The following is an 18,661-nucleotide window of genomic DNA, read 5'->3' on the forward strand; positions in this document are numbered from 1 at the left end:
ACCAATCTTATAAGCACGTCCAAGATATCTTTACGAATTCATTTAGTTTCCCCTATGTGTTCGTTGACAGGACAGATGGCTCTGATGAAAAGATGAGCAGATGAAATAGAGGTAAAGAAAGAAATAACAGGAAGGAGGAAGAGAGTCCAAATAAAAAATGTCCAGCTGTCCAGCACCGAGGTAATGGTGTGCTGTAAAACATCACTTTGGGAAATTAGGCACCGAGTTGATTTACGAGACTTCCGTTCCTTTGGTCCGGGTCGAAAACAGTTGGAAAAGTACGAACAAGTTTTTGCAGTTCAGCCCAAAAGTTAAATAAACAGAACTGCAATGATTCAGTCTGAGTGAAAGATTAAACGTTGAAGTCATCTCTTCAGACAGAGAAACAGACAGAAGCGAGACATTGTCTGAAATAGTGCAGGTTCAGTTTATTTACATACCATTGACAGTCTCTACTTTTGCACAGATGTTACTATTGCCCTGCCAACGTATTCACCTAAAAGCGTTTGTAAAGAAGGCTGATAACCCAAAAACATCTGTGAGCTATTACAGTGTGACATCACAAACTATTTTGGTTTCAGGCCAGAATTGACTGGACCGGTTCACAAAGCAAGCCAGAATCGAACCTGTCTGAACTCAACATAGACAATGTGGACGAAGCACAAGGCCATAGCGCAGACACCACAGATCCATTTATGAGTACCAGATTACTAAAAAACAGCTTATTTAACCGCACACACTGGGGTTTGACCTCACATGTAGCCACTGTTTGGCACTGTCTTGTTGAAAATGTGAAGTGTTTTAAGAAAAGCTGTTAATACTGCATTAAAGTTTAATATTCACGGGAGAGGAAATGTAGGGCAGAGGGTCAGGCAAGAAAAAGACCAGAGAAAAGTGGGTCAGAGCAAAACAAATATTAAACTAGAAGTGTTTACGATTGAGAAAAATAAAGGAAACCAACATCATAAAAGTGGTCTATGACTGAAATGTTCTGTGGCAGTTTGCCTATCCATTGTTTTAGCCAGGGATATGGTGACTTTCTCTTCAAATCCCATTACAGCAGACCATACAGCTCAAAAATTCTTATCACCTCCATGTACACGAACTACTGTGCACTATGTGACTGTGACAGGGCATGTGTGTATATATACATAAATTTGTGCCTGTATACTTGGACACATAACCACAGCCACTGACATACAGACTGTTTAAAATGCTCTCAGGTTACACAGTATTTACAGGATTTAGGACAGCTCACATATGGCTCCTGTCTTCATTCAGACAGGTGAGAGTATTTCGCCCTGCGCAAATAGGCTCACCCAAGGCTAATTACTGCTATATAGCCATGAATTTCATCTAAACAAAGCACTTAGCAGCTGTTTCACACCAAGAAAAGCAAGCCAAAGTAATCTACGGCATCTAATTGATTGTTATTTTCTCCGTTTAGTGCACTAAAAAGAAAACAAAATGCAAAAAGAGGAAATTAGACAACATACTTTGGGGTTTTCAGACCAGAGTACAATTCACATCTTAGCAATTTTACCAGAAGGTGCGTGACTACAGACAAAGTAATAAACATAAATTGAGCAAGATCCCGTGAGCCTACCGTACACACATTTAAACGGCCCAGATGCATCATATTTCATTATATTCTTCCAAAAACAACTTCATTGTCTCACCAGCCATCATCATCTGGGCCTCGTACGGCTCCATGTAGCCGTCGTTTTCCGTTGGCTTCTCTGTGACCGTCTGGGTGGTGCCAGCCTGGTCCGCTGCATCAAAGGGGTCTGCATAGTCCTCTAGGATTGTGAGCTAGAAAATAAAAAGGAAATTGTAATTGTTTCACTTTCTAAAAGACAAGGCAGAGGTTTACTCAAGAGTCGTTGAATTACAACTAAATACACAAATATTGCTAAAACCTGAAGCGTTATATAGACAGACTTTTGAGTATGACATTTTGCAAAACGGGTCAGTGACAAAAACGGGTTGGCAAGATGAGAAATTCAAAAATCTTAAAAAAAACTTGTTTTAAAAGCATGTATTATGTTTATTTAAATGCACATAGTGTATTTATTTATGTTAATTTTATGCAAAAAAAAACTTACATTTGCACCATTTTTATGAAAGTTTAGACCGAATGGACCTGAAAATGTCAAATGGTGTAACTGCTAATTGCCCAAAAAGAATAAAAAATATTAAATATTTATACACCTTGATGGCATGCAAGCATAATTATCAAAATGTAAAAAAAATGTATTTAGTCAATTTTAATGCGTTTTTGTAATATTTGTCCTAACATATGCTGAAAACAGCTCTGTTTTCTAAATAATCTTTGACAAATGATGTAAAAATCTATGTAAAAAATCACATTTGGCAACATTTTTATGAAAGATAAGACTGAATGGACCTGAATATGTCAAATGGTGTAACCGCAAATTGCGCCAAAGGATGAGTAATATTAAATAATTATATTAATAATAATTTTATATTAAATATTTTATCCACCTTGATGGCATGTAAGCTTAATAAAAAAAACATTTTAAAATATCATTTTATTTGTTATTTCTTAATGTAAATTTTAATGAGTTTTTGTAATATTTGTCCGGACGTATGCTGAAAACATGACAAATGATGTAAAAATGTATGTAAAAAAACACTTCACTAAACTAGATGATTATTTTATTCCACATTTTTTATGAATATATTTATATTTTAAGTAAAAAAAAATACTAGTTACACCAATTGACACAGACCGGTTACACCACATTGACATTTTTGCAATTATCCCCCAAATATTCTGTCAAAATGAAATAAAACCAGAAATTTTAGACTTGGTCCTCAAAAAAGAGAATATATGCAAGTAATCTGCAAATTTATTTTGAAATTTTAACCCTTTTACATTTAATTGAACCATATGGACACAAAATAAAAACGTCACGTCATTGACCCAAATAAATAACAAAAATGACAATTTCAACAATTCTGCTTGATTTTTTTTCTATCAAATTCCCCAAACAAAACGTTAAGTATTTGTAAAAGATTTATGGGAAGTCCGACGGCCGTGCTGCCTAAGGCTGAAACTATTCAAAGACAGACAAAAACCTAACAAAACAGGAGTACAAATTCACACAACATTGCACAACTACAGGCTTTAGCATGCAGACACATTTAATTACAGCCCTGTTCTTCTCTTCCTTCACAAGAATATTTCACACGCATGACGGTAATTACATACACATGACCAACGGTCTGACATTCATTCACTAGACTTTTTAATATTTTTTCTGAAATCACAAAGCTGTAATCAAACACTCACTCCTTCAAAATATGCCACGAATTTCTAGGAAGGATGTGACAAAACAATAAGCTCCTGTATAAGGAAGTGCTGAGTCGAAATGCCAGACGTCTAACAGCGCGTAAACTATTCAAGACAAAGATCTCGGCACGCGTGATGCCAAGCATGCAATCGTGCATCATATTCTGCTAATGGCAATTTATGTTCAAGAAACTGTGATGTGATATCGTTTTATAAAGTTGTTCATTATTCATAAAACAATGAATAAATAATTTAATTTGCTATAATGGCAACACTATCAACAGTAGGGCCTGAAATGAAACATGCTCCCCTGTGAGAGGGAAAGAGTTCAGTAAGATGGTGCCATCTGCTGCGCTTGTCCCTGACAGAAATGTGGAGTCTCAATTTGGACAATGCTTCGTATCCTCCAGGGTAGGAACGTCCAACTGTACGAGGCGGTTTGGACTTAAAACACAAGTGGGGCAAAAGCCAGATCGCACACAGATTTAGATCTCATACACACGAACACTCATCACACATATTTTACATTCCTCACAGAAGGTCAGTGAGTGTTATAGAGATGCATCTCTGTAATTGTTCAATGGTTTGTGTGGTTAAGAGCATAACCATAATTGGAAAACACAAATAGACTTTACCACACAACAGAGGAAAAGGAAACTTTAATATTCTAGACACTTTTGATTCATTTTCTGAAACTTTTTACATTAATTTTTACTTGTTTTCTCTGACACTGGGTAAACATTGGCACACTTATAGACAGTTTCATCAGATGCACGCACCACGATTACGCGTCTGAACCGAAGGGAACTTCCAGTCTGTATTAATTTATCGGTCTGACAAGTGGCTAAACTGATCTCTGAAACAAATACCTTGTCGAAAATAAAATGTTTTGGTTTGCTAAAGACGAGGGGACACAACAAGCATGGATCATAACTGTTTGGAGAGGTTTGGCAGCTAGGCAAGATTTCAAAAAAACTGTATTCTATACATTAATTTTACACATTAATGTTAGCTTAGTGTAATAGTTAGATATGATATATAATAGGGCTTAGTGTTGGGCGATATGCCCTATTTTCAGATCGTCCTATCGTCAGCCTGTGAGATCGGCGATACACGATATTATCGGGGGGCGGGGCAGTAGTTTACTCATTTTTTTATTTGTTAATTTTTTACTCATTATAACAAGTCACTTGATGGGTGGACAAAAATAGAACAACAGCAACACCGTCATGACCGCAACCTTTTTAAACCTGATGCCATTAATGCGAGCGCGTCATTAAAACCCTATCATGATTACTTAATAACTGTAAAAACATGCATCTGCGCACGCACACACACGTGCGCGCACATACAAACAATTCAATGCATTGGTTTAGTGCTGTTGCAAAAGACTACACGAGTTAAGCAGTGGTGCTCTCATGAGGTGCCTTTTTAAACGCATCGGTCCAGCGGAACGCGATCATATTTTAAATACAATCATATATTAAACACGAGGGACGTGTTGCTACAACTCATTGAAATGCATATCATAAACAGGATTAATACCTAGTGATCTGACTAGTTCAGACAGAGCGCAGCTCTCTGCACGTACGCGAGAGTGAGAGAGAGGCGCTAATATGCAGCGGGTCATATTTTAAACAAAAAGTAAAGTTTGCCGCAGCTCGCATGAAACGCATTAAACTGAACAAATAAGGATTACTACTTTAGTTTATGTTTAGACTTCGGACAGACGCGAGCGAGAGCGCGTGCATGTGAGACAGAGAGAAGCGCAGCTGCTCATGACGCAGCGCACTGGATTTAGTGGTAGAAGGAGACCAAGACGCGCGCATTAAGTGCAGGTACGTGCAAGAAGGAATTCTCTCTTTACAAGCTCTCCGCGTAAAGTGAAGCCCACAAACCCTCATGTGAGGAAAAACATGCATTGTGGGTGTTAATATAAAACTATGATGATGATAATAATAATAATAATAACCATTCGCCAACAATCGTCATGACCTATCGCCATGAAAGCCTGCCATTGGCGATATGTCTGAAGATCGTCGATACACGATACTATCGTCTATCGGCACAACCCTAATAGGGCTGTAACGATTTATCGTGCAAATGCGCGTTTTCTCAATGAATGAATTTGAATGAATTACGGTAAATGCAGCCACATCCAAAAGCCAGGGGGCGCACTCGTGCAGAAACGCCACTTGTGCCACAGAAGAAGTAGCGTTACAAACCCTATTCCAGGAAATGTCTACAGGAATATTTATATCGCTGTTCTTCAAATTGTTTCAGGTATTTTCATGATAATAAAGAATATTTTGAATGACTTTGTTTAACTGACTTCTTACTGACCAAAACGCCATAGTACACGCATAAGCTGCACATGAAACACAGAATCGCGATGCAGCGATGCAGCTTTGATTTTAGACAGGTCTTTTTAATGGGACACACGATATATCGTTACAGCCCTAACTAAGGTAAATTACTTGTTCAATGGTATTTTATGCATTCTGACTTATTAACACAGTTTAAATGTTGGTTTCCTCATGCTAAACATATCCAAAGCATCAAAAAAGCAGTTGGATGTGTTACAGAGTATTTCTGTGCCGAATGCACTTCGTCAGGGTTCATACAAGTTTCAGAAAGTTTTTTTCGATTACAGGTCCAGCTGACGTTTCAGGGGTTTTCTATACGCATCACTTCTTTATATGGGCACTTCCCCCGGAAAAACCCCGCCCACCCGTCAATCAGCGGGAGACGCTAGAACTTACAAATTCACATCACGCGACAGCTTTGTTTAATTTCAAAACTCAACAATGGCAAAAAAGAAGAAGTGTGTTTTTGGATGTAAGGAGAAGAAATCCAGCCTTATGAAAACAATGGATATAGTTTATTGTCCGGGGTAGCAGCAGAGTTTTGCGTGTGTGTTTGATGCGCTGGATTTTCCCAGCCGTGTCACGAGTTGCATGCGGTAAGTAAGACTTCTGTCTTATGTTGGAAATATGCGCGTGCATATTATATAAATGTCACGAACATGTAGTGAATCATAAGTTAAACAGTGTTGTATAATGTTGCATGCCTCGTACTCGCTCCACCCGCGGTAGTAACTCCTCCTTCTTTATTTTGTCGTACGTTATCGGAAAGATTCGGTAAAGCTAATCTTTCTTTTATGAATCTGATTCAACTAAAGACTCTTCGGAGATATAAAGGATGTCATACTACTCTAAAGGTACTCCAGAATGATTAACATCAGAAATGCAGAAACAGCATGTGTTACGTGAGCTTTAAGCTTATTTTTGGCCCATAAAACAAATGATTTATGATGCCAAGCTCCAAGAAAGACAAAAAATGCACCATATAAGTATCATATACTTTTAAATAGACCACAAGTGTTGTTTATGTACATTTTCATCACTGTGACCACGTTAAAAGGCATGGCTATTTTCAAACCAGCCCTTACATTTTGTAACCTTGTATCTATGTTCAACGTTTAACCTTTTTCAAAGTTCTGTAGACTGTTACACATCATCCTGCTCGAACTAATTTCTTCTAGTATCATCTGTTGCGCAGCCAGCAGCTCATTCAGAATCAGAACATAGCTGCCAGGCATCTGACAGGGTTTAAAGAACAGTGATAATGGTTTACCAGTCCTGGCGTTTCTCCACCTGCTTCTAGAGCACTACAGAAGGTGCTACTGTTTGTTTTGAAGGCTTTACATGGCTTATTTCCACAATGGTCTTCTATGGTTGATCACACCTCAAGACCTCTCAGATCTTTCAGTCAAATGTTTACTGTGTCTGTCTACAAGTCAGACTGTGCTTTTCTGCGTCTGCTCCCAAAGTCTGGAAAATTCCTCTGCTATACATCATATCTTTTCTGCGGTGGAGACTTATAAATCTTGTAACATTTACAAGTACAGTAGTATATGAATGGCTTAACTAATATCCACAAAACTAATAACTAGGGGTGTAACGATTAACCGTGCAAATGCGCGTTTTCTCTCTTAATGAATTGTAATGAATAACGGTGAAATCCCGGCACATCCAAAACCCAGGGGGCGCTCTCGTGCAGAAACACAGCTTGTGCCAGAGAAGAAGTAGCATTACAAACGCTATTTCAGGAAATGTCTACAGGAATATTTATATTGCTGTTCTTCAAATTGTTTCAGGTATTTTCATGAAAATAAAGAATATTTTTGAATGATTTTGTTTAACGTGTGTTGCTTTGAAAATGCACGCTATAAGACTCCGACTCATAATGATTTTAGATTGATAAGGACTTCCTACTGATGAAATGCCGTAGTACAAGCTGTGCATGAAACACAGAATCGCAGCCTTACGATTCAAAATCGATTTCAGATTAATCGTTACAGCCCTACTAATATCCACAAAAGTTTAACTTAAACTTTAATAACTTGCAAAACTACTTTTTATTCATTATTAGTTGATTTTTATTAAAATAATAAATAACAAAATATTTGTTGTTTCAACTTAAACAAGTAAGTGTTTGTGCTGCCTTAAACTTTTAGTTAATTCAACTTATTTTGTTATTAAATTAAATTCAATTAACTTAAGGCAGCATGACCTTTAACGTTAAACAACAAATCTTTTTTATAGTAAAAACGGTTTATCAAAACTAATTGATGACACACACAGGTAGCCCCACCCCAAACTTGCATCAGTCAATCAACTTGGTTGAGTCAATCAACTCATGTTAGTCGAGTAAGTCAAACAAACAAAGGCAATGATCTTAAACTTAAGGATCTAAAAGTACAATTCACTTAGTTGTGTCTTCACATTAAACTTGGAAAGGTGAACGTATTTCAACAAAGTAAAACTGCTTTGAATAACAATGTAGATCCAATTTTAGAGTATAAAACTACATTTCCTGGACATCTTCCCTTACAAGTCAATGGTAAGAGAAGACTGAAAGAGAAGAGGATCTCTCTCTCTCTCTCCCTCTCTCTCTCTCTCTAATTACAGGTTATTTCTCTGTGTGCAGTAGGATAAGAAAATGGGACGATATACAACATAAACACATTTCATTTTCCTACCACAGATAAAGTTCCTCCAAAACATCACCATTAATCACAATGGCACTGTTAATGGCACAATGAGAGATGGGAGAAAAAACACTACAAATCTGTGAATTCCCGAGATCAGATCTGACCTTTTACGTTCTGAAACGGCCATGCTCACTCACTCCCTTCATTATTTCTAGTGTTTACGAAGCTAACCCAAACCACACTAAATACTGACTGCAACTAAAACCAGAAATCACAGCAGCATAAGTCAAGTGAGCTGCTTCAAATCCTTCATAATCTATGATTAAAATACCATACTTTCTGAAGTATACAGTATATTATATGTGTAATCTGTAGTGAAGTCATTTTTGCAACAACATGGCAAACCATTTTTCACATTTCTAAATAGCATACATATACAGTACTGTGCAAAAGTCTTAGGCCACCATCACCAGCTCTGTTGTTTTAGCAAAGTTTTAATGTCCATCCATATTTATTTTTCACTCTTTTTACTGAGATAAAAATGAACATACAGGAAATATGTACACAAAATTAAAAACAAAACAATTTTCAGAACTAAATGTCTCTTCAGGCATCATCAGTCAGTATTTAGTGTGACCTCTCTTAGCACGAAACACATCTTGAGCTTTTTTGAGGAGACTGAAGTCCTGAAGGCACTCGATTATAGGATTTATTTCATTTAGGTTTAAGAGATCCTGCAGTTACCTGCTATTGCTTAGGTGGAAGGGGAGTTTAGCCTAAAAACTAGACACTTCAGCTTATACTTTTATATTGTTTTTAATACTATATAGTATACACATTTCCTGTAGTTTCTGGTTGTATTCTAATAAAGAGACTGAGAAATAATTATATATGATCACTATAAAACAACAAATCTAATGGTAGCATGGTCGCCCAAGACTTTTGCACAGTACTGTAAAATGTAAAAACATAAATTAATGCAATCTGCCTAATGATCATACTAGATGAGCTGGTCTCTTATCAAACACCAAAAACCATGAATCAGACAATAGAGATGGATTGAATATATTTAGCAATCTCTATGTGTTGGCACTCTAAAGCATTTTCCCACTTGTTAATGTTCTGGTTTCAGCAGGGCTCTAAAACATGTCAAGGTCGATCCAAACTGAATGAGTCAACAGACCTCAAATACACCATTAGCTGACTGACAAAGAGGTATTCAAAACATTATCTCTGTTTAAAAGGGTCAAATTTGACCTCATTCAACTGAACTGAACTATAAAGCAACTGAAGTAAAACATGCCTAGAGCGAGAAAGAGAAAGTAAAAAGAATAAACAGACATTTCTAATCAGTTCTCATTTATCCCACAGCTATGATCGACATGCAGAGAAAAAAGACACTAAAGCACGTCTTCTGCAAACATATCACTCATAAACTACACTTTCTGACACTGCACGATGCATAAAATGATAACGTCAAATTTGAAAGGTCGGCATTTAAAAAGTAAGTAGCTACGGACGAATGTGCCTTCATCTCATAATCTTATTGTGAATGTCTAAACTCAATTGCACAAAAGTAATGTTGTCCTTCACTTTACATTACTTAAATGTTTTGCATTTAATTTGGATGCTTTGGGCCTTTTATTATGCAGGCCATTGACATTTCAGTGGGTTCGCACCTGGATCACAGTGAGAGATGTACAATAGCCAAAATTATGCACGTTTGAAAAACAATTCCCCCTTCAGGTTATTTTATTCACTGGCCCGTGATCCCCCAGCATTTCTATAGCTTGAGTAACTTGGGTAAATAAAAGAGTCTTAAAATTAATAAAGAGGAACGCAAATTACACTGAAACAAACACCTCCTGCTGCATCTCCCAGCGATGCACCAGAATGTTTACAGCCATCTCCCTCCACCCTCGACTTCACACTCAACTATTAGTAATGAGGTATTTACCCTAAACAGAAACGAGGGGAGAATAATCAAGCAAAGTGGCTCTTACTTGTAAAACAGGAGCCCCGCATGGCAACGGGAGCCTGTGTCTGTGTGACTGGTGAATCCACAAACAGGGCTTCATGAAGAGACAGGAGCAGCGGGGGGCATGAACACTGCCTGGGGACTAACCATCTGTTGCCTGGCATGTGCTGGGTGTGTCACAAAGCCACACTTGTCATGAAAGGCAAACTGAACCACAGCTCCATGCCATAGCGTACATGTGCACTTGAGGTGCGCGGTGAGAAAAACAGCCCTAATTACTGGTCTAAGATCTGGGCCTGAAATCCAAACGTTAACCTTGGAAAGAGTAAATCAAGTATAAGATCAGAAGTTTAAGGCCCAACATGTCACTAAAGTAAGGCAGAGGAAGTGTTTGACACTTGTTTGAAAACAGTCATAATTCTTGCAATTCTGCTAGTGACGTAGGAGAGCATAAATTATACACATTGCTTTTTAAGCATCTCACACCTGCAGGACACCCGTGGGCGAGTCACGAGCTTCCAGTGCATATAATTCACATGGATGAAAATGTATTGCTGTGCAGTCTATTATATGTGTGAGCTGGAGGGGGAAGTTACAGTATGGGTAAAAAACAACTTCTGTCACTCATGCCAGCCTGCTGTTTCATTCTGTTTATAGAAATATGAAAGTATATATATAAAGGCAGGGTAATTAAAAGGAAAACACCATTGTTTTTAATATTTTACTATGTTCTTATTAGTGTTGGGCGATATGCCATATTTTGAGATCGTCCTATCGCCAGCCCGTGAGATCACCGATACACGATAGTATCGGGGGGCGGGGCAGTAGTTTACCCATTTATTAAACTACTGCACTACTTTACTTATGAAAAGTCACATCATGACCGCAACCTTCTTAAAACTGTTGCCATTAATCCATCTGCATCATTAAGTCTAAAATTGCCTACGTGCCAGGGAGTGGGAACAACCAACTCGCTGGTTTTAACTCTCTGCGCGCCTAACAACCTCTCTAGTGCAAGGAAATGTCATAGCCGCGCAAAGTAGTTCAGGTGGTAGAATGATTCCAAGACGCCCGCATTCAGGTCCGAGCAAAAGTACAAGACGTGTGCATCCGGGTCCGAGCAAGAGTCCACGACGTGCGCATCCAAGTACGAGCAAGAGTCCACGACGCGCGCATCCAGGTCCGAGCAAGAGTCCACGGTAAGCGCATCCAGGTCTGAGCAAGAGTCCTCGACGTGCACATTCAGGTCCGAGCAAGAGTCCATGATGCGCGCATCCAGGTCCGAGTAAGAGTCTACGATGCGCACATTCAGGTCCGAGCAAGAGTCCATGATGCGCGCATCCAGGTCCGAGTAAGAGTCTACGATGTGCGCATTCAGGTCCGAGCAAGAGTCCAAGATGCATGCTTTGAGTCTACGTGCATGTGAAAAGAAATCAGCATATTAGTTCAGGTGCTAGAATGAGTCCAAGACGCACGCATTAATGTCCGAGCAAGTGTCCAAGATGCACACATTCAGGTCCGAGCAAGAGTCCGAAACGGGCGCATCCAGGTCCAAGGAAGAGTCCACGACGCAAGCATCCAGGTCCGAGAAAGAGTCCACGATATGCGCAGTCAGGTCCGAGCAAGAGTCCAAGATGCACGCTTTGAGTCCACGTCAATGTAAGAAGAAACAAGCAAATAAGTTTAGATGCTAGAATGTTTCCAAGACGCACGCACTCATGTCCGAGCAAGTGTCCAAGACGCGCGCATTCAGGTCTGAGCAAGAGTCCAAGATGCGCGCATTCAGGTCCGAGTAAGAGGCCAAGACGCGCGCATTCAGGTCCGAGCAAGAGTTCAAGACGCGCGCTTTGAGTTCACGCCAATGTGAGAAGAAATCAGCATATTAGTTTAGATGCTAGAATGAGTCCAAGACGCACGCACTCATGTCCAAGCAAGTGTCCAAGACACGCGCATTCAGGTCCGAGCAAGAGTCCAAGACGCGCGCATTCAGGTCCGAGCAAGAGTCCAAGATGCACGCATTCAAGTAAGAGCAAGAGTCCAAGACAGCCTAGCCCCATTCATTCCTATGGCTCCAAACAAAAGTTTTATTTGGTGCCACCATACTTACTTGTGTAACTACTCATGTAACAGTCTTTAAATAGAGAAAACATGAAAGTGTTTGGTGGCTTCTAAATACACCCCTGTTTGGACCCTAAGGAATGAATGGGGCTAGGCTAAATGCTAACACATTCACGAGGCGCTGTACAAAGATTAAAAGTGCACGTATTGAAAAAAAGATATTTATTTGTCTAGGTTGAGGTATGAACATAGTAAAATATTGAAAAACGGTGGTGTTTTCCTTTAAAAGTAAACATGTACCCAAATTGAAGTCACGATGCAGAACATTCGCTCATTCCTGCCACAAATGGTTGGACCATTTCTACTAGATTAAAATCTTGCTGAGGAAGCATTATGGGATAATACCCTTTAGAGTCATAAATTGTACTCGAATCCACTAACTGTAATTCTTACACAGTTCAAATGACTTTATTCTCCAGGCTTGTTGCTTTGAGCAGATCTCTCTACTACTTCCAGAAATATTCCAGCTTGACATTTTTCCTGATAACACCACTATCCCAGCTGTCAAAGTGCCACGGCTGGAGGGTGAAAAAAGTGGAAAATGACAGAAGGAAGGTGGTGAAAGAAAACGAGAGGGGGAAATGGGGGACAAAAAGCCCTGATGCTGGTGATTTACGTCCTGAACCGCGAGGGATTTCAACATGAGATAACCTAATAGGAGTGGAGGCATAGAGGCACGATTGCATTAAGGGACATTTCAAAGGGGCCTTTTTGCTGTTGTTGTGCTTTTGCGGGTAACGTTTGTAAAGCCACGATCAAATCTAATGAGATAGACCCGCTGAGGGCCCAATCCACCTCAGCACAAAACTACCCAGAGCTACATTCACTAAATCACTGCAAAGCCTCTGACACAGGACGTGGACGAGTTTTCTCCACACACCGCAGAGAGTAGAAAGTGAAGAGACCGCGCTGTGCAAAACTGCACCGGGAACACAGAAGAGTTTGAAGAGAACAATAAACAACAAACCACATCCTTTATTTGATAAACCTACGGAGAAATTGACCAGAGAGGAACAGCCAGAGACCGAATGTTTGTGCTAAGCAGCTCAGGAGATTAAAGGAAAGATGGTCACGCTTTAGACAAGCATACAAAACATAAACCTCTGAACTAAAACAATCCACTGAGGATTTTTCTTATGACAGGCCAGCAAAATTCAATGCAAACTAGGCAAAAGGATAAGGGCGAAAACATTGACATGTCCTCATCTGATGATTTTGGTTTACTGAAGCAACAAAGCATTAAAAAACAAATCACAGGTCATTTAAAAAGAGAAAAACCCTCTAATAAATGTACAAAAATTATGTCTAGCTTTTGAAAGGTTGTAAATCACAAAACTCTGCAAAGTTCCACTCATAAAGCCCTTTCATTTTATTTGAAAATGTTTATATTGACGTGTAATTAAGGGCGCGTTCAATACATGTTTGGTTCGATTAAAACGAACTCAGGTGTGACTGCGTTGTTGGTGCGGTTAATTTGAGTAAATGTGAATGCTGCCACCCAAATTTTGGTGCGCACTAAACGACTGAAAAGGTGGATCTCGCTTCCAAACGAACTCTGGTGCAGTTTGACTGATTTGTGAACACACGACCAGAAACAACGCAACGAACCAAAAACAGGATGTCATATCACAAGACGCATCCCTGATTTTACAGCGGGATGAGCAGTGTATAAATAAACAAAATGAGCAGAGGGCAAACGTGGAGCAACAGAGAGGTAAATAGCATGATTGACATTTGGTCCATCGAGCATATATGCTGTAAAAATGCACAAAATGCTTAAGTTTATTCAATTTTTGGTGATAGTAAAATATCTTCATGAGCTCTGAGCTGTTAATAATACCTCCATATTATGTTTACTCCACCTGGCAGCATTGTTGTTGTGGATGATCAGACTTCTGTCACATAAAATTTTTCATCAAAGCCATATCCTTATGCATTAAGGTTAGTTATCTAAGGTTTTCTGATCAAATGCTAGTGTGAACACTAAGGGCGTTTTCACATTAGCACTTTTGGTGCGCACCCGGGTTCGATTGACGTCAGAGTTCGGTACATTTGGATGATGTAAACGCTGTCTTCCGAACTTGGGTGTGCACCTGCGAAACGTACTCGAGTCCCCTTAAAAAGGGTGGTATGGGGTCCGTTCATGTGAACTCCAGAATGGTTCGCTGTCAATATGAAACGCGACTCGGCCATTAATTAATGATCGGAATAACGCGTATTGACCACCGTTATTGTAAAAAATGCACGTATGTCCATTCAATTTTGGTCAAATGTGGATTATATAATTACTCTGGCAAGAATATGGTTACATGTAAAGATGCCGTACCAAGTATGACAACGCTACATTCAACTGCTTTTGATATACAGTGTTTTTTTAACTTCCTGAAAAGTAACCGTTTTGGACATACGTGAGTTTCATCGGGCAGCGACAATAAGCTGGTCTCTACAGGAGAAAGACAGATTCAAGAAATGCAATGCAAAAGACGTCACAGATACAAATATGTGAATTATATAACATTACTTTTAGATCAGTTGGGCACCATACTGACCCAGGAATCAATAACAATAGCCGAGAAAAAATGGCTGACTATAGACCCAATATAGTATGGTTATGAGAAACCCACTTCTACCGTAAATAACCTTGAATTTCAATGCGTATGCTTTCATGTCTTTTACATGAAGCATATGGGTGATTCTCATGAAACCATTGAAACACAACGGCACTAATGATTTTAGCTTTAAAATTTGTAATATAGTAACATTAAAAAGCATCAGAATTAACACAATACTGTGTTCTACCTTGCACAATGTATGATTTCAACATAAGAATTTATAATTGTACATTTTATCTCATTTTCTGCTGAAATTCTCATTACCGCAATGTGTCCGGCTGTGTTTGAACATGCGTTATGTTGTAATTGAATCAAATTAACACAAAAATATTAAGAAAAAAATAAATGGATGTTTTGCTAGACTACTTTAGATGACAGAAAAAATATCCACTGAACACTCATGTACAACAACAATGAAGAAAAACCAGGAAAACGATGCGCCCATGCCCGATGCTCCCATCCTCCGCAACACTTTTTGAGAACAGTTTAAGCACACATACAGAATTTTAATAAAGTTTGATTTTGAGTGACCAAGCACACGGACCAGTTACTTCAAGATGGCTACCAGGTAAGATAATTTTTTTTACAGTTAATTTGAAATATTGTCTTGTCAGAATGCTTACACAACATTTTGATTATCATTACCGCAACAGATGCTTATTAAATGTTAATTTAATTAATAGAAGCATAATTCTTTGATTTTAAATGCATGTTCAGAATCTCCAAATTATGTTCTTTCAGGTTTGTCATGTCATTTTGAAAATATGTCAGTGTTGATTTTTTCTGACTGTTGCGGTAATGAGATTTTTTAGGACTAATTTTTTAAATTATGTTACAAAAAGTGTTAAATGATAAGTAAAAGTTTTTAAATTAATGTTCCCATTTACTCCAGACTTTGTTTTTCAATGTCTGGTGGGAAAAAAAGTAAATTTAAGCAATTTTTACATTTTCATGCTTGACATGTTTAAAACCAAGTTTTCGTGAGAATCACCCATATATTCATCGTCTATTCCGAACTTTGCCTTGTTTTAGCTAAACCGGCTTGCTGGTGACGTTTAAAAGGGCCTTCCTCAGACCACTGATATCACACCAAGCAAACAACCAAAATGAGTTTCTACACCAAAAGTTCTAGGATGTAAGCCACATTTACATTTACATCCTACAATTTAGTATGGACATATATGTGAACATGTAGATGTATGAATAATCAGTTTTAATTCATAAAAAAACTGCAGATGGAAATGCCACAATTCCAGAATGACCCAAATGGAAATGCAAATGAGTACTTTGCATGAATGTATTATCCACAAAAGCCTCCATTCTGCCCTACAGTTCCTTTTTCATTTAACTCACTGTAATTCACATTTACATTTATGCATTTGGCAAACATTTTTTAATACATTGCATTTAAAGTATACATTATCTCAATTCACGCACACACGCACTGTGAAATCTTGATCCTGCTAAAGCCATGCACTTTTAAAGCTACAAATCACAAATCATCTGTCTTTTCCAAATCAACTTTCATTTGGTCTAATTTATTATCAGATACAAGCTTCCGTAAACAGCTTTCATAAAAGTCCAGAACCCATGTGCATCGAATTTCATACAGCTGGCAAGCCAAAGTGATTTTGATGTCACTTAGAAACGTTGTTAACAGATGCATTGATCATGTGCCATGAATCGTCAATCACAGCCTTGAGTGCCACGCAGCGAAAACATTTCTCATGATCCATGTGCAGAACAGATATGAGTGGGAACTTCACCTCAGCAGGGTCAAGTAAGAACCGCTTCACATCCGCATGAGAGTAAACACATACAGCTCATCCGCTTCACAATGCAGCCTACGACTGGACAGAGCATTGCTAGTCCCCAGTGAGCTGACCATTTTGGGCTGCACTGACTCAGGAAAGCATAAATGCTAAAACCAGGCGTGTAAAAGACTGCGTAAGAGGTAATGTGCAATTGCTGGTCATTATTGCAACAATAAACCCTTCAGGTGAATTACAAAGACTGAATGACTGTACAGTAAACAAATACTGATTCAGCATTAATCCCACAACTGATCAGAATCAAGCTTTAAATTTGCATCCAATTATGCAATCTTCTCAATTAGATGGATTTATGTAAATGTGTACGTGTGTACAGTCAGACCTGCTGACTGTTTTTGTCAACGTTACTTTATCCCTGACAACTGCCATCATACTGTCATTTTCTGTTCAAGAAGTCTCTCTCCATGGACAGCCTGACAGGAAGAGACCTGTGAAGATTATAATGTTTTTATACGGTGCAGATATTCAAGATTAAACACTAGAGGATACGCTTGACGAAATCCAATTTCCTGTCACTTCTCTCTTTCTCTCTCTTCAACAGATTTACAAGTTTGTATGTTTGAGGTGGAGCTGGATGCACCAAGATGAAATCGAATTTTGATGCTAAAATATAATACACTATATTTAATTATTTATTTATTTAAGGATATACTGTGCATACGTACGATACATACTTCTATTTTAAGAAATATTTTTCTTACAAAAGCACTTGTTGTCTACTGTAATAATGTAAACAAAAATATTATAAACAAGGATCATTTTAAGTTAATACTGCATTTAATTACGTTGATGAAAAACAAGCACAGTAGCCAAAAAGGATTATTACAACTAAAACATAAACTAGTAATATTTTTACACTACACTAATGAGTATTTGGAAGGAGGAATTGATACTGTCCATATTTTCCTAATGTTTGTCGGCCAATTATTCTGCTCTATTTAAACACCAAAAGCTGCATAGTTTTTGTATATGACACAGGAAAACAACCATGGGCCGGACAAAGTGAGTGAGGTCAGCATGCGGATCTCTTGATTACATTGATTACAGAAGGAAACGCTGTGGCCTCAGCTGGCCCCTGGAGAAGGGAGGTAGTCGCATGTCCGACCTTAACGTCCCACGAACATGAAGAAAAGGGTGGAGACCCACATCCACCCAATTGAGCTACACCACGGGGCTTTCCACCGTTCACTGCATTACCAACACAGGCGTCCACCCTTACCTCGCTGTGATGTAATCAGACTCCCTCTCCCAGTGCTTGCAAACCTGATCCACAAGCAACCTGTTAATGATTTTAATAAAGAACAAGCTGTGCACCATGAGACAAAAACATGTGAGGGAATCAGAGTTAATATGGGGAACAGCTTGCATTCTGTCAACTATCAGAGTCGAGATGCTAGAGGTGTGTAAACCGCTCCCTGTCTATTTCAAGGGGCAAGATCGGACCTGCCCAGTCAAAAGGGATTGTCAGGGAGCAGTAAACACTTCCTGTCAGGAAGAGAGCACTTCCTTAATCCTGAAGTAAAAGCATTCAGACTTGTTTCAGCAGAATGGAGTTGAAGCAGAGCGGTGGAAATTCAAAATCGTAAATGTCCTCAATCTATAGCAATACCATTAAACACTATGCTGGTTTTTCAAACATGCATATGGAGATTTTCTAATTGAAACTATAGTGTAATCATTATGATATCTGCAGTAACTTTATTGCTACACTGTATAATAAATTTGTGATCTTGGGAAAAGAATGCAAAGATGCTACAGTAAAAACCTGATGGTGAACTGAACAAATCCTATCACACCACATACAGTAAA

At 38.6% G+C, this 18,661-nt stretch overlaps 1 protein-coding gene across 4 annotated transcripts in view; it reads right to left on the reverse strand.

The window, feature by feature from the left end:
- Positions 1-18,661, reverse strand: part of LOC129418871 (SH2 domain-containing adapter protein F) — a 133,745-nt gene that overhangs the window by 103,646 nt on the left and 11,438 nt on the right. For all 4 annotated transcript variants that reach the window (XM_055173814.2, XM_055173815.2, XM_055173816.2 and 1 more), the window contains exon 2: positions 1,680-1,812. In XM_055173814.2, the coding sequence (XP_055029789.2) occupies positions 1,680-1,812 (133 nt within the window). The remainder of the gene's footprint in view (positions 1-1,679; positions 1,813-18,661) is intronic.

This window comes from Misgurnus anguillicaudatus, chromosome 15 (genome assembly GCF_027580225.2).
Source record: "Misgurnus anguillicaudatus chromosome 15, ASM2758022v2, whole genome shotgun sequence".
NCBI classification, from domain to species: Eukaryota; Metazoa; Chordata; class Actinopteri; order Cypriniformes; family Cobitidae; genus Misgurnus; species Misgurnus anguillicaudatus.